Source organism: Psammomys obesus, unplaced genomic scaffold (assembly GCF_907164565.1).
Source record: "Psammomys obesus unplaced genomic scaffold, mPsaObe1.curated_primary_1811, whole genome shotgun sequence".
NCBI classification, from domain to species: Eukaryota; Metazoa; Chordata; class Mammalia; order Rodentia; family Muridae; genus Psammomys; species Psammomys obesus.
The window spans coordinates 2,249,213-2,267,075 of record NW_026586589.1 but is presented as its reverse complement, the minus strand read 5'-3'; the positions used below and the strand labels follow the sequence as shown (position 1 = coordinate 2,267,075).

The 17,863-nt window shown below is 41.9% G+C and overlaps 1 protein-coding gene across 1 annotated transcript in view; it reads right to left on the bottom strand.

Moving 5' to 3' along the window:
* Positions 1-17,863, bottom strand: part of Ptprt (protein tyrosine phosphatase receptor type T) — an 835,658-nt gene that overhangs the window by 400,731 nt on the left and 417,064 nt on the right. Inside the window, exon 7 of the mRNA XM_055602221.1 lies at positions 13,811-14,107. Within this exon, the coding sequence (XP_055458196.1) occupies positions 13,811-14,107 (297 nt within the window). The remainder of the gene's footprint in view (positions 1-13,810; positions 14,108-17,863) is intronic.

The window sequence follows — 17,863 nt, the reverse complement described above, 5'->3', positions numbered from 1 at the left end:
CTGAAGAAAGAATTAGAAGAAGATATGAGAAGATGGAAAGATCTCCCATGCTCATGGCTTGGCAGGATTAACATAGTAAAAATGGCCAGCTTACCAAAAGCAATCTATAGATTTAATGTAATTCCCATCAAATTGCCAACACAATTCTTTACAGATCTGGAAAGAAAAATTCTTAACTTCATATGGAATAACAAGAAACTCAGACTTGCTAAAACAATCCTCTACAATAAAAGATCTTCTGGAGGTATCTCCATCCCTGATCTCAAGCCGTACTATAGAGCAACAGTTATAAAAACTGCATGGTACTGGCATAGAAACAGAATGGTGGATCAATGGAACTGAACAGAAGACCCAGAAATAAACCCACACACTTACGGACACCTGATTTTTGACAAAGATGCCAAAACCATACAATGGAAAAAAGATAGCATCTTCAACAAATGGTGCTGGTCCAACTGGATGTCTACATGTAGAAAAATGAAAATAGATCCATACTTATCACCCTGCACAAAACTGAAGTCCAAGTGGATCAAAGACCTCAACATAAAACCAGACACATTAAATCGGCAAAAAAAAAAAAAAAAAAAAAAGTGGGGAATACCCTAGAACTCATTAGCACAGGAGAAAACTTCCTGAACAGAACACCAACAGCACAGGCTCTAAGAGCAACAATCAATAAATGGGACCTCATGAAACTGAAAAGCTTCTGTAAAGCAAAGGACACTGCTGTCAAAACAAAGCAACTGCCTACAGATTGGGAAAGAATCTTCACCAACCCTTTATTTGACAGAGGACTCATATCCAGTATATATAAAGAACTAAAGAAGCTGAAAACCAGCAAACCAAGTAATCCACTTAAAAAATGGGGAACAGAGCTAAACAGAGAACTCTCTGTAGAGGAATATCAAATGGCAGAGAAGCATTTAAAGAAATGCTCAACCTCATTAGCCATTAGGGAAATGCAAATCAAAACAACCCTGAGATTTCACCTTACACCCATGAGAATGGCCAAGATCAAAAACTCAAGTGACAACACATGCTAGAGAGGTTGTGGAGAAAGGGGAACCCTTCTCCACTGCTGGTGGGAATGTAGTAAACTTTTACAACCACTCTGGAAATCAATCTGGCTCTTTCTCAAACAACTAGGAATAGCGCTTCCTCAAGATCCAGCCATACCACTCTTAGGCATATATCCAGAAGAGGCTCAAGTACACAAAAAGGACATTTGCTCAACCGTGTTTATAGCAGCTTTATTTGTAATAGTCAGAAGCTGGAAACAGCCCAGATGCCCCTCAACTGAGGAATGGATGCAGAAACTGTGGTACATCTATATAATGGAGTATTACTCAGCAATGAAAAATAAGGAAATCATGAAATTTGCATGTAAATGGTGGGACCTGGAAAGAATCATCCTGAGTCAGTTGTCTCAGAAGCAAAAAGCCACACACAGTATATACTCACTCATATAAACATACAACATAGGATAAACCCGCTGAAATCTGTACATCTAAACAAACTAAGCAAAAGAGAGGACCCTAACTAAAATGCTCAATCCCCATCCTGAAAGGCAAAGAGGATGGACATCAGAAGAAGAAGAAAACAGGAAACAACCTAGGAACCTGCTACAGAGGGCCTCTGAAAGCCAGAAGAAGAAAACAGGAAACAACCTAGGAACTTGCCACAGAGGGCCTCTGAAAGCCTCTGCCCTGCAGACTGTCAAAGCAGATGCTGAGCCTGATGGCCAACTGTCGGGAAGAGTGAATAGAATTTTAGGTAAGAAGTGGGAAATAGCAAAAGCTGGAGAGGACAGGAACTCCACAAGGAGAGCAACAGAACAAGAAAATTTGAACACAGGGAACTTCCCAGAGACTCATACTCCAACCAAGGACTATTCATGGAGATAACCTAGAACCCCTGCACAGATGTAGCCCATGGCAGTTCAGTGTCCATGTGGGTTACATAGTAATGGGAAAAGGGACTGCCTCTGACATAATCTGATTGGCCTGCTCTTTGATCACTTCCCCCTGACGGGGGAGCAGCCTTACCAGGCCACAGAAGAGGACAATGTAGCCACTTCTGATGAGAACTGATAGACTAAGATCAGAAAGAAGGAGGGGAGGACCTCCCCCATCAGTGGACTTGGGGAGGGGAATGAATGCAGAAAGGGGAGGGAGGTTGGGACTGGGAGGGAAGGAGGAAGGGGCTTATGGGGGGATACAAAATGAATAAAGTGTAATTAATAAAAGCTAAATAAAAAATTTAATAAAAATGAAATCCATGAGAGAAAAGGAGTTCCTGAGGGAGAGAGATATCTAGAAATGTGTGAGAACTTGGAAACTAAGTGGGACAGAGGATTTAAAGAAGACATAACAGCCAACCATGCCTAATCAGGACAGCTGGCTAAATAATATCTGACTACTGGAAAAATGATGGTTGAATGCATGAAGATCACATGAGTTAATCTCATTGTCAGCTTGATGGGATTGATAACCACCTAGAATGCAGACCTCTGGATATGCCTGAAGACTATCTTTTGATCAGGTTAACTGAGGTAGGAAGATCTGCCCACTCTGGGTGACAGTATTCCTTTAGCCATGATTCTTTAGCCATAATACTGTAGGAAATGAAAAAATGGGCAGAGCAGAAGCATTTATTGTGTTCTGCTTTTTGGTTATGGATGTAATGTTACCAGATGCTTCAAGCTCCGGTTGCTGTGACTCCTGTGCATGATGGATTGTTACCTACAAGTGTGAACCAAGATGAACTACTTGTCTCTTATAAGTTGCTTTTGTCACTGTATTTGATCACAATAACAGAAAGAGTAAGTCAACAGGTGGTTTCAAAAGAAAAATTTTAGAGAAATGATATGGATTTGAACTGCTTTGGCTGGGTGCGTTCAATAAATTCAGAAGGGTAAAATAGACACATGGAAAAGAGTGGATGGAACAATAGCTGGAAGAGAAGGTAAGGATGGGCAATCCTGTTTTTGCCTTTCTAAAGATGATGGAAATAAAGCTTCTGTGTAAAGTGTAATGATCAGTTATAGAGGGAAATTTTGCTGTAGGGTAGACAGTAGACTATTGCTAGAGTAATGACTTCCATTAGGCAAAGGGAAGTAGGATTTGGCACATTAAGTAGAGAAATTGGTCTTCACATCAAAAACAAATATTTTATCTCTACAAACAGGGTAGAGGATTGAATATGTGGGAATTATGTGTAATATGGGGGTTAAGAAGTATCAGATGTCTTCAATCTCCTTAGTATTATAGACAACAAAGTTATCAACCAAGTGTGAGAGCAGTATGGAGATGTAGAGGTTTGCAGAGAGGGTGATTATTCTGTAGAGAGTAGAAAGAATGAATTAATCAGGGGAACAGTGCTGTTTCTGGACAGTTTTATACTACAGGGGTGTTCCTAGCTTCAGTTGGTCAACTACAGAAGGGGGTCCCTGGATAGGCAAAGGATTCCATGGATGGTGCATGTACATCTGAGAAAGGATGCAAGACAGGCACTGGGACAATTGGCCTGTAACATGGGAGGGACGGCAGAGAGGAGATAGGTCCATACCCATGGGGTTGAAGTTTTATAGCTACATACCTTGAAGGAGTGAAACAGAGAAGGTCATGGTCAAGCTGAGATGTTTGTAATCTGGACTAAATAAAGAAGAGAGAATGTTTCAAAGTTACCCCTGTATCAGTGAGGAGAAATTACACATAACTCCTTGGCCTGGCTTTTTCCGATCAAGAGTTATATTCTCTGCCTAAGGCTGGCTCCACTCAGCACAGCTGACAGCTTTATATACCAACATCTGTGGAGTATGTCTTTGCAACATATTTCTTCTTTATTCTTAAGAATTTTGTACATTTATACAATGAAATATGATCACACTTCTACTTTCCCCTACCCAAATCCTCCCAAATTTCCTAATACATGCTCCTCACAACTTCTAGGATGTTGCTATCTCCTTCCTCCTCTTTCTCTCTGTCACCATATGGATATAGAGCCATGGGAGACCTAGCAGTGTCCATACCCTCATGGGACAATGATTGTGCTGCCTACATCAGTTCTCAACTTCTAATAGCATGTTTGTAAGAGCTGAGTCATGGAGAGTACCACCTCTCCCATTAATATCAGAATTTTAGCTAGCTTGATCTTGTGCGGATAACCACAAGTGCTGTGAGTTAGTGAGTGTGATAGCCATGTCATGTCTAGAAGATAGCATGTGACAGCGTTCCTTCCCATCCCTTAGGCTCTTACATTCTTTCTGACTCTTCTTTGATGTTCCCCGAGCCTTGGTGGGGATGGAGGGTGTGAGTTGGATAGTGATGGTGATAAAGATGCGCTGTTTAGGGAGGAGTACTCAGCTTCTCATCATCTTTGACCAAATATGCATCTCTGCATTGGATGCTGCCTGCTCTGTACCATATGTCTTAGGAGCCTGCTGGAACTATTGGTCCATCTTCCCTGTGGGTGGGACTTTCATGTTAAAATTTTGCATAGCGTAAACAAGGCGGTCCTCACAAGATGAGGAAGAGCTGCATACAGCTTACCTTCTTCCACCTCTGAGCATGTGTTTCTTTCTCCCATCACCTTGTGGGTTTGTACTGTGGAGGCGGTAACAGTTTTGGAGGCAGAAAAGTGATTATTTCTATCAGATGTCATGGCCACAGTCAAGATGTTTCAGCCCCAGGCCAGGGATCTTCACTCCCACCCCATTACTGCTTCTGTAGGTCAGAATGTCCTTTACAATGTAGTAGGATGACTTTCATTTGATGAAACTGGATCTTTCTCTTCTCTCTAAAAAGACTCTACTGTGTTCAGAGATTTCTTTTTGTTGTATTTTCTAATCCTCCATTCTTTTTTTTTTAATTCTGTATAATTCTTTAATGAACCTACATTTTCCTTGTCCACAATTTCATTTCTTCTTCTGTCACAGCATGGAACTTTCCATCCTCTTGACAGAGTTCTACAACAAAGGTTAATTACTTTATAATTTCATTCTCTTAAAAAAAAAAGCACACTAAAATTGCTAATTTTAACTGTGCTTCTTGTCAGTAGGTTCATGTAAATTCACTGTAATTAAACCAGATGTTTTCTTATGCTTTAAAGTCAGGTGGTAATTTAAGGAGAATTTTCATTTCAATAGGGAAAAGAACAGATTGTTGTCAAGAGAAGCTTCTCCATTCCTTGTCTGTTTTCCCTTCCTTTCTGTTCCCTTCCCATCTTGCCTGCCTGGTACTCTTTCCTCCTCTCTTTCCTTTTCATCTTATCTGTTTACAGGTCTGTAAAATGGGTTCACCATGGAGAATTTGGAAGGCAGTAACAAAAGCATAGAAGTTATATATGGGAAAACTCAGAATCATGAACTGAGAAACTGGAACTTCTCCCTTCCTCATCCTGGCAACGCTTTAACCCCTCCATCCCAGGTGTCTTACCAGCTGCTTGGCTGGTGAGTTCCTCCTTATATGGATGCTGGGAACCCACAGAAAAATCAAACTGCTTAGCAAAGACTTCAGCAAATACCAGTGTGTGCAAATGAGTCTTACAGTGTTAGGCCTCAAATTCGGGACAAATGGCTGAGGTGACCATTGAATATATCAAAGCAGACCTGACCAATGAGGTCTCCCAGCATCCCTCAGTCCCTTGTTACAGGGTGCCCCGTACCCCAAATTTTTTCTGCCCAGGGACTGGGCTACCCTTCCCTGTATAATTCAGCTATTTTGGGTTAGCTGGTCTTTCGTCTATCCTTACCTTCCCAGCCTCTTGGTCTGACTCTCCCCTCTCCCCTTCCTCTCTCCTTACATAGCCCAGCTCAGTCTGGTCATGTCCACTTGGAGTCTTCCAGATGTACCTGCCTCTGGCTATGCTCCACCATTTATCTGCAATGAACTTTCTCTACCATACAAAGGGGCAGCCATGTCCTTTCCTCTTTTATTTTATTTCTTTCATTCACAGAGAAAAGTTGATGAAACATTTTAATTTGTGCCTATTTTCTGGTATTACTGGAGGGAAATTATTTCTTAAGGATAAATTTACATCAACTACAACCTTTACTCGAGGAAGATAGTAGTTTACTACTAGATAGTTTGCCATAAGCTCTCTAGGAGGAAAAGAATAACTTGTTTTCTAATTTTCATGGTGTGGACTTTCCAACCATGGTTTATGTCAAGCAGTGAATGTATTACTTGACTTGGAAACAAGAAGAGCTACCAACGGTCATCTTTAGCAAGCCAGGACAAGTAAGCTTTGACTGCGCCTAAAAGACCCATACAAGTCCCGGGCTTCTGAAACGGTGTCCATTCACGAACACTGGTATCCTGTGGGGCATGGACTTTGATGTCAGGGACTCATTCATTAACTCATTGACTAAGCCAGGGCTTTAGGAGCACACGTTACAGGCCGGCATTCCCGCTCTCCCTAGGAGATATCCATGAGGGACCAAAACAAAGTCTCTGTTTTCACCAACCTGATATGCCTTTAGAGAGAGAGGGGGGAAGAGAGAGAGGGAAAGAGAGAAAGTGAGAGAAAGGGAGAGGAAGAGAGAGTAAGTTAAAGAACAAATGTAAAGTATGGTGCAGAGGTAGAGAAAGCTGGGAGGAGTGTTAGAGGGGCTCCAGCCAGCTCTGGGCTTTCATAGAACATGGTCAGGGAAAGCCACACGGGTAACACTTAGAAATGAAATAATCCCTCACCCAAACAACAAAGGCAACACCACCTCCACCATGGTGTTTAGCAAGATTACAAGAACAAGAGTGTGAGCACAAGGCCTACCTCGCTGCGGGCATATGGAAAACATAACTGCATTTCTTCCTGCTACTCACAATACTGCAAGATCATCTTTGTAATCACTACCGTGCAAGAAGCTGAGGTAAAATGAAGCCGTTCGGTCCTCTTAGGGCAGGGCATATAGTCTTCTATCCTTACACTCAGAGTCTGAACTGCATTACATATGCCTTGTTGTTTTCCCTATTATGCTTTCCCTCCTTGGAGGCCTTAGGTGCCACCTCTTATTAGTGTACATGTACCTATCCCCAGCAACATGCACACCCACCCCCCTGCCCCTTTCTGTCTTACTGAAGCCTAAAAAACCAGGTGAGTAGGCTCATTAGAATTGTACACAAAATTAAGGCATTGAGACATCATACTTTTCCTTACATGAAAGCATTTGAGTATAAGCCTGTTTTGCCACATTGGAATAATATACCTGTTATATGTGGTTAAACATATTAAATATCAATTATGTTAATATCTTTTGTACTGTTACTTATTATTATCAATTACATTTTTATGTATTGTTAAAATTACATCCCCTTATTATACAATAGGGAAAATACTGCTTGTTCTTTCCTATTTGGTGTGAAGATTAAATCAGTACACATTGCCTGTGAAATGAAAAATGATAGGCCTTCTCTGAAGGAGAACTTAATTGCTTGTGTATTTACCCTTTGACTTCAGCATTCCTATTGTGAAGAATTTACCTGACCATACAGCTCCACAAACACCTAACAACGTACACACCAGGCTGTTTGCTGCAGTATGACAACAATGTGCCTCTTTACAACAAGCAACCAATCAACCAACAAATATGATACTTGAAATGGAGGGGCACAAGATGACCTAGATGAAAAGAAAAGTAGGTTACAGTAATAACTGGAACAACTACCAAAGGATACTTAGGCCCATCTTTCCACACAGCCACGACTCGCCATGAAACTATTAACAGAATGAGCAATTTTTGATGTGGAGTGTTTTCTAGGATAGAGAGCGAACAAAAACACAGGTGAAGTATACATCATCTACTATTTTAAATATGAAATCAATGAAAGGAAAAGAGGACCTTGAGTTCAGGACCAAGGGAGGGAGAAAAGGGGGAGAGAAGAGGAAGAAGATAGAAGGATAGTCAGAAAGAGAAACAGAAAAATAGATTATTCACTATTTGCTAAATAAACTATGTAAAATGGAAATGAAAATTAATTAAAAAGTTAAATGTCAACGTAGCTCTCATCCCTCATACAATATTTTTGTGGCTGATGATACAATTTGTCTAAATGCAGAAAGCACCTTATCATGGTGTCCAACCCCAGTCTTCCCCAGAGATGAGCCTCCTAATTGGCTGTCCAATATCAAGCAGTCAGACCTAAAAACATAAATGTACAAGTAACACTTGTACATTTATAGAATGTATATATAATATATAATATATAATATATATTATATAAATATATATTATAAAATATATATAATAGATAGAAAATAAATGATAAAACATGTTACTTTTTATTTAAAATGTTAGTCTTTCAGGTGTGAGTTGAAGAATACAAAAAGATTAAGACTGTGACAGCTATTTCTCAGAATGATTCTTTTTTAACACACAATTTTGACTTTTTAGAGGAGCAACTGATTTGCACGTTAGAAGCAGTAACACTTATTTTTCAAAACATAGAGGATGGGAAACCTTCAAATTAAAAGAGCCTTCATTGGCTAGCAAATTAATACTAAGATCATATAGATTGAAACTCTGAATGTTTGAACACAATATTTTGACTGCACGTGCTCAGCAGTACGCAGCTTAGTGCAGAGAAATGAATACATTCTGCCTAACTCAGTAGGTTCACTGTTTGCAGGTGGTTTGGTACAATTTGAGGTGGTGGATATGAATAAACAGGTGGGTGTGGAGAATCCAGGGTCCTCACTGTTGGAATACATGTGTGGAATCTGCAGAAGTATCTGGAGGTGTTGGGTTTTAATCAGGATGGGCTTATGATTTCAAAACAAGTGAATTATATATTCCCTAACTCTTTCTTCCGGAGCATCCAGAGGCATTGCTGTTCCATTGAGCATCCACTGAAGACCTGTATTAGAGCCCAGACACTAAGCCTGTAGAAGCAAGAAGGAATCTTCAGGTAAGTATAACGTTCATGTCTTGAGCAGGAACATGACAGACAGTCTGGAACATGCCAGAAGCAATGATGATTGGCAAGGATATATCAATAGGACCTGAGGGCCAGCTTGAAGGGATTCTTTCTAGCCATGGTTAAGACAATTTGATAATACAAGGAAAGAAGGACAGTGATAGCACTTAGAACACTGAATCAAAACCTGGTTTATGAACTAGTGAGAATCATAGACTCAAAGAAGAGGACAAAAGTAAACCTCTTCTGTGAAAAAAAAACTTTAATCAGGAAGTGTAGAGAAGATGGCAGATTCTCAAGCACCAATTTAGATAAGGATTATGAAGAAAGTACTAAAAATCATTGTGTGAATACTTGATTTTTGACAAAGAAGCCAAAACCATTCAATGGAAAAAAGACAGCATCTTCAACAAATGGTGCTGGTCCAACTGGATGTCTATGTGCAGAAAAATGAAAATAGAACCATATGTATCACCCTGCACAAAACTAAAGTCCAAGTGGATCAAAATCCTCAACCTACAACCAAACACTAAATCGGTTAGAAGAAAAAGTGGGGAAGAGCCTAGAGCTCATTGGCACAGGCGACAACTTCCTGAACAGAACACCAACAGCACAGGCTCTAAGAGCAACAATCAATAAATGGGGCCTCATGAAACTGAAAAGCTTCTGTAAAGCAAAGGACACCGTCATCAAAACAAAACGACAGCTTACAGACTGGGAAAGGATCTTCACCTACCCTGTATCTGACAGAGGGCTAATATCCAGAATATATAAAGAACTAAAGAAATTAAAAAGGAACAAATCAAGTAGTCCAAGTAAAAAATGGGTACAGAGTTAAACAGAGAACTCTCTGTAGAGGAATATAGAATGGCAGAGAAACACTTAAAGAAATGCTCAACATCCTTAGCCATCAGGGACATATCCAAAAGAGGCTCAAGCACACAAAACGACATTTGTTCAACCATGTTTGTAGCAGCTCTATTCATAATAACCCAACCTGGAAACAACTCAGATGCCCCTCAACGGAGGAGTGGATACAGAAATTGTGGTACATTTACACAATGGAATACTAGTCAGCAATGAAAAACAAGGAAATCATTAAATTTGCATGTAAATGGTGGCATCTAGAAAAGATCATCCTGAGTGAGATATCACAGAAGCAGAAAGACAGAAACAGTATATAGTCACTTATAAGTGGATGTTAGACCTATAAGATAGGATAAACATACTAAAATCTGTACACCTAAAAAAGCTAAGCAAGAAAAAGGACCCTGGGTAAGATGATCAATCATCACTTAGAAAGACAAATGGGGGGGGGCATTGGAAGTAGAAGAAAACAAGTAACAGTACAGGAGCCTATCACAGAGGGCCTCTGAAAGACTCTACCTACCAGTGTATCCAAAGCAGATGCTGAGACTCATAACCAAACCTTGGGCAGAGTGCAGAGAATCATATGAAAGAAGGGAGAGTTAGCATGACCTGGAGAGGACAAGAGCTCCACAAGGACCAAATATATCTGGGCATAGGGGTCTTTTCTGAGACTGTTTCTCCAAGCAAGGACTATACATGGATATAACCTGGAACCCCTGCTCGGATGTAGCCCATGACAGCTCATTATCTAAGTGGGTACCCTAGTAAGGGGAACAGGGACTGTCTCTGACATGAACTCAATGGCTGATTCTTTTACCTCAGACACCCCCGGAGGGAGGAGCAGCCTTGCTAGGCCACAGAGGAGGACATTGCAGCCAGTCCTGAAGAGACCTGGTAAGCTATGGTCAGATGGAAGGGGAGGAGGACCTCCCGTATCAGTGGACTCAGAGAGGGTCAGGGAGGAGATGAAGGAGGTAGGGTGGGATTGGGAGGGGATGAGGGAGGGGGCTACAGCTGGGATACAAAGTAAATAAATTGTAACTAATATAAAATAATTAAAAATTTAAAAAAGATCGGGGGTGATATATGACACTTACACCATCTCAAAGTGTCACAAAAGAGGAACGTTATCAAGAGGAAAACATATTTATGTGTTTATATATAGTGCATGTGATATATTATATTATAATTTAGATAATTATATTGTATATTATATACATTATAATATTATAATATAATATATATTTATGTTAAATATATATTTATAATGTGGCATTTCCATCTTACTTAACTACATGTGACATTAGCACAGAGGGGCTTCCTGAACTTACATGACCCTTGGCAAGATACAATGAGAAACACTCATGACTATCTATAAAAAGGAGCCAATGCTTTCTCCCTATATGAAGAAAGGAACCTGGCCCTTAACTACAGGGATTGTCCACAGCAGTCCTGATGCACACCTTAGTCCAAACTCCTCAAGGTCATGAGGCTGGAGGATGCCTTCAGCCAGGAGTTCAAGACTTGGTAACGTATCGAGACAATATGCCAACAAATGGAAACAAATATAAAACTGCCAAAGAATATCTACATCCCACTGAAACCTTCCAGCAGTTGCTGAGCTGTGGCCCCAGAAGAGCAACAGACTAAGGAAGGGTGTCTTGTATGCTGGTGTCTTTAATATGAAAATGTCCACACATCTCCCGAAGCAGGAATTGATGTTTTATTAATGATGTTTACTATAAATTTAATTTCAAAGCACTTCTGTTCCCACATTGTTTTGATAAAGGCTTTGTGGTTTATTTATTTTTCTCTTGCTGGTAAAAATGAGAAAGGGAGAGGACGAGGCGTAGCTTAAAGCCAGGACTTGGGAGGTAGAGGTCATTCTTCCCGTGCAGCTCAAAGGGGCTGAGTGAACAGTTGAGAGGGACTCCCCCTGGATTGCCCTCAGCTAGATCATGATGATTTGCCAACAAAATGCTCCTCCCTGTCAGCACTAGGGGATACCCTGGTGACAGTAATCACTAGCCACTCTGTGCCCAGCATCCTGCTTCTCCAGTCAGGTTTACTGCCAGTCCTTTAGGAGCCTCTGTACACTTTCTGCATCCACTGCAATGGTTGGTGAGAGGGTGGGGACATGACCCACAGCATCTGGGTGGTGGAATTGTTTGTACCAGAGGCTTTTTGTCAGGAGTGTGTGTGTATGCGTGTGTTTGTGTGTGTGTGTCTTCTTGCAAATGTAGTAGCTATGCATACTGAAAACTTATTGCTGGGTCTCAGGCCATTTTAAAAACTGCACCAACCCCTTCAAAATTGACAAGGTAGTATTAACAGCAAGTCTATTTTATAAGTAGGAAAACAAGTGTGCTAAGAGATTAAAGAGGGTGTCACAGGCATACTGGCCCAGAGGGTCTACCTTCTCAAATAGTGCTACTAACAGGGGCTCTGTAATTCTGAAACAATGGAACCAGACCTAGGGCAAACTTGTTCCCTGGCTTGGGACATCTGTGACACACAACTCTCCCTGGAGAGCTGTCCTTGAGCCTGCCAAGAAGTTGTAACATAACTTCCTCCGTTCTCCTGGTCTGTTTGATCCCCCTGCTCAAACTCTGCTCAATCACTTGCACACAAATCTACATTGAGTCAGATTCTAGATTCATAAACAGCCAAGCCACAAAGAAACCTAAAATACACATAAAGAGAAGTGTTCCTTAGGTATATCTTAGACAACACAAATTCTGTCCTACATCAGATTGCTGCTGTGTGGAGTTACATGCAAATTGTACTAGAAACAGCCGATAAATTTGAGGCAAGGGAAACTTATAGAGAAAGTAAAATTTAAGCAAAGTCTTGGAATAGCAATGCAAGAGTCTGTTCTGCAGACATGCAGGGAGATGCCAGTCTATACAGACGGAATGGCATTGGCAAGGAACAGAGAAGAAAGTAGCTATGTGTCCTATCACAAATGCTCCACGTACCAGCATCCTCTTGGTAAGAGGCTTGTCCGAAGATGCAGTGAAAGAATCAGACTCCATAGAGTTTTGTAGAGTGGAGCTGGAGAGGTGAGATGGGGTTGGGGGAGGTGGAGGGAAGAAATTCCTGGGTTGATTTTCTAGTATCTCTCTTGAGGCCTCAGATGTAGCTCATTGAAATGAAGAACACCAGAAATAAAGTCAGCATAGACAAGAACATTAGTTCATTTTGCAATACATGGTATTCGAGAGGCCTGTGGGACATCCAGGTAGATAATCAGCTTTGAGCTCATTCAGTGTGCATGCTAAGCCTTAAGCTATCCTATGTTTTCTTCATTTAATTTGTGCAGAATCAAGTTGTCTGACCTTCAATCTCAACATGTTTAAACAATAAGATTAATACCCTTTCCAGGAGGCACCTGAAGCGTTAAGTTTTGGGTAGAAAGAGTGACAGAACATGAGGGGAGCACGGGGAGGCGTAGGGTCATCATGGGCACACACATGTATATGGCTGAGCTGTCGCTGCTCATGGCAATATTACCACTACGGAATTGTACCATGCACCGTCTACAGGGTCCTTCTGTGGGGATCTTGAGAATAGTGGGGAGACTAAAGACAGAACAGAGGATGAGGGGTAGTATCAACCAGAAAAGTGCTTCCTATATAACACTGAGGACCTAGGTGCACCAGGAGCCAAATAAAACTAGGCATGGCAGAGCATGCCTGTATTCTGAGTGCTGTGAATGCCGAGACAGGAAGATCTTTGAGGCTTGATGTCTAGCCAGTTTATTCAAATCAGTGATCCCCAAATCCCAAAGAGAGACCGTGTCTCAAAAAGTCAGATGGAAAAAAGAAATAAGAGAAGACACTATCAACACTGACCTCTAGCCTCCATATGAATGCATACACATGTGTATACACATACAACACACACACACATCCTTGTACATACACACAAGAAGATGGACAAAAAAAGTGAAATCCTCATCACTTGCTGGCCTGAACCACGCCAGACTTGACCCTCTCCATTCCCATAAAGGGTCCTCCCTCACTCACCATCCTCCTCAGTCTGTACCACCAACTCCTCACTCTCCATCCGGCCCTCAGGGTTGGACAGCAAAAGCCGCAGTCTGATGGTCATGAAGGGCCGCAGACCCCGCAGGGTATAGTGGGAAGAGGTCTGGATCACCTCTTCGGCCTCATACTGTTGCTGGTTGAACACGTACTGGTACTGCACGGTGAGGTTGTAGCTGTGGCAGCGGGTCACTGCGTAGCCAAAGGGCTCCCACTGCAGGGTCAGCTGCCGGGCCCGGATGTCCACAATCTCCACATTCTGAGGGCCATGCACAGGATCTGTAAAATATACACAAAATACAAGAGCCTTGAGGAGACTATAGAAAGAGGGTGGGTCCGGTTGCTCTTCCACGTGCACCTCGATCTCCCCACGCTCCCCGTGACTTTTGCCACCTGCAGCACAATTTACAGGAAGACTTTCTTCAAGACAATTTTATTTTTCTTCTTATTGAAGCGCGTGTATCTAACACAAAACAAAATACACGGGGTGAAAATTTGTCATATGTCCTTCTTAATGAAATATGGCAACCATAAAAATATAAAAATTCTTAGCTAGATGATGGTGGTGCATGCCTTGAATCCCAGAACTCAGGAGGCAGAGGCCTAGAGGCAGAGGCAGATGGATCTCTGTGCGTTCAAAGCCAGCCTGATCTTCACAAAAAGTTCCAGAATAGCCAGGACTACACAGAGAAACCTGTCTCAATATACCAATAAATAAGTAAGTAAGTAAATAAGTAAATAAATAAATAAATGATAGATAGATAGAGATAGATAGATAGATAGATAGATAGATAGATAGATAGATAGATAGATAGATAGATAGACAGACAGTTAGATAAAAAAAATTCTTGGATTCTTATGACTTCATCAGAGTTCCACTGAGAACTATCCTGGGTGCTACAGATGGCACACATTTCTGAGATTCTCCTCTGGAGTTGTGTCCTGCCTTCTGTGCGTACCTCAGCTACAACCTCTCCCAATGGCATGGAAGTTCCTTCCTTTCCTCCTATCCTGATGCACAATCTGGAACTGTGGCTACATCAGGCATTTGACCTCCAATCCCTCTGTAGGACCACGATGCCCATGAACTTGGCCTCTGAAATCACCTCTCCACCTTCATGTATAATAGGGCATCCTATCCTTCAATAGCATCCTGCAACAGTTCACTCTTTTCGTTTTCCTCTCCACTTCCTCCATGAACATCATTCTACCACTCCACAGTACCCCAACAGTGCCCCTTCACCTCCCTTACTTACCAACCTTTGTCCCAGACCCCCATATGTAACAATGACCATGTCTTACTCATATGCTGTGCATTGACATATATACCTGGCATGAGGTAGGTGATCCTTGTACAAAACTGATGAAAGCAAACAAGAATAGTGATGCTAGAGATCTGATCATCATTAAACCCCATGCTTCTTACAGGACATTATCAAGTTATGTCATGTCTTTGAGTTCTACTTTTTACCTAATTTGTAAATCAGTGATAATACCAGCTAACCCCACTGCAGGAGAGGGCAGAACCAGATAAAATATCCTGAGCCATTAGAGTTGCACCTGGAACTTAATAATCACATCATATATAATAGCTGGGGGGGTATTTGTTTATAGCAATAGAAAGAGTAATAAGAATAATCATTGTCTTTCGTATGCTACACACAGCCTGAATGCCTTGTAAATGGCAGTTCTGGATAGAGTCATTACACAGTGTGACAGACTAGGAAAGTATCACTTCTTCAGTCCTTGAGTTCCCAGGGCTTTCAGGGTACAGCTGCCTTTACACCAAGGCAATGACAAGAATGGCTATGGGTGGGGACTACTGATGTCAGCGGAGTTCCCTGATTTGCCCCTATGAGGGAAGGGTAGCTTATAACAGAGCTTTGCTAAGGAACGCACTCCATAAGTGATGCAGAGACAAGGATGATCCATCCCCAAACTGTGCATGTGGCTTGAATCAGTAGCTCTGGCTTCTTCTCAACCGAGGAACTGACACCCATTCTTGTGGCCCAGTTATCCATGCTGCAGGATCCTTTGTGTGAAAGAGGGTCAGAGCCCCAAAGGCAAACTAGTGACTTTGTAAAGGTGATATTGGACAAGTTGCTCAGGGCCTATTTTGCTGAACTTAGGTGGAACAGAGGATAAAATGTGTGGTAGTCATAGTTAGGGGCTCACCAGGCAGGTTACTTAGGTGGATGTCTCAGGCTTCAGTAGATACAGGTGCATAGTCATAGCGATGGAGGGAACTACCTGCCTGGGAAAGGTTACCATCCTCTCTAAGCCTTTGTCCAGCAGCAGTTTTACCATCTGGACTCAGTTAAAGCTAAGGACACATTTTTGTTAAGCATCTTAAATACTTCAATATTCCATGTTGGAAATAATTTTTTTGAGATATCCAATATGGCCTAGAGGCACAAATAAAATACCATCAATGGAAGGGCATCTAGGAAGTGCTTCCTCTACTGCCAGAATCATGACCCTAGGAGAGAGGGACTGCCTCATTTGACAAATGAATAAATCAAGGCCTACAGAGGCTCAGGAGCTTGTGTAAAGCAACAAGTCTAACAAGTGACAAAATGAGGCTTTGAATTTGCATCGTTTTGACCTCATGTCTAGTATGCAAGGGGAGTAGAAAGAAGAACAGAACACAGCCCTTCAAGGGATGCCTGCTGGGCTTGATAAACCACACAACTCATGAGGAGGAACAGAAGACCCCACTCTAGAAAAACATGCAAAGTTCCGAGGGAAGAAATGATTGTCCTCAGGCCACACAATAGAGGCAGGGTTGAGATTCATAGCCTGGGACCATCACAAACCTTTGTCCTTCTCTACAGTGGCATCACTAGAATAGGAGGTCAGAATAGGAGCATACACATGCGGCAGGCCATGGCCATTGGGAATTTGGGAGAGACCTAGAAGAGTGTTATGGAAAAACAAAAATTATAACAAAGAAATTGCTTTGCCCTTAAGAACCTGGGACCTGCCACCAGAAGAGGAAATGCAGGGACTTCATGCTAAGTTGAAAGCTAGCCTCTTCCACTCCCATTCTCTGTTTTCACAACTAAACTGTACACATTCATTCCTCTCCTAGAGGTAGATTTATCCCAAGGCCTTCTTTCTTCTCCTTCTTCTTTTTGCTCGCTTTTTTTTTTAATGAATAAAAGGCATTTATTTATTTATTTATTTATTTATTTATTTATTTATCTACTTATTTACTTATTTATTACACTTCATTCACTTTGTATCCCAACTGTAGCCCCCTCCCTTGTCCCCTCCCAATCCCACCCCCTCTCCCACTTCTCCTCCCATGCCCCTCCCCCAGTCCACTTATAGGGGAGGTCCTCCTCCCCTTCCATCTGATCCTAGTCTATCAGGTCTCATCAGGAGTAGCTGCATTGACTTCCTCTGTGGCCTAGTAAGGCTGTATCCCCCTCAGGGGGAGGTGATCAAAGAACCAGTTACTAAGTTCATATCAGAGACAGTCCCTGTTCCCATTACTAGGGAATCCACTTGGACACTCTGCTGCCATGGGCTACATTTGTGTAGGGGTTCTAGGTTATCTCCATGAATGGTCCTTGGTTGGAGTATCAGTCTAAGAAAAGACTCCTTTGCCCAGATATTCTGGTTCTGTTGCTCTCCTTGTGGAGCTCCTGTCCCCTCCAGGTATTTCTATCTCCCCCTTTTTTCCTAAGATTCCCTGCACTCTGCCCAAAGTTTGGCTGAGTCTAAGCCTCTGCTTTGATACTCTGCAGGGTAGAGTCTTTCAGAGGCCCTCTGTGGTAGGCTCCTGTCCTGTTCCCTGTTTTCTCTCTCTTCTGATGTCCTTCCTGTTTGCCTTTCTGAATGAGGATTAGCCTTCCTTCTTTTTTCAGGGTATGAAGGAAGCTGGAAGCCTGTCACTCAGCAAATAACTTCCCTCCAATAGGAATATTGGGGGCACAGGCAAAGGCCCTGATTCTCCAAAGCATGCATGATTCAGTTGGAGCATGGCTTGAAGCCAGACTCTGGCACTCGATAGCTAAGTGACCTTGGCCA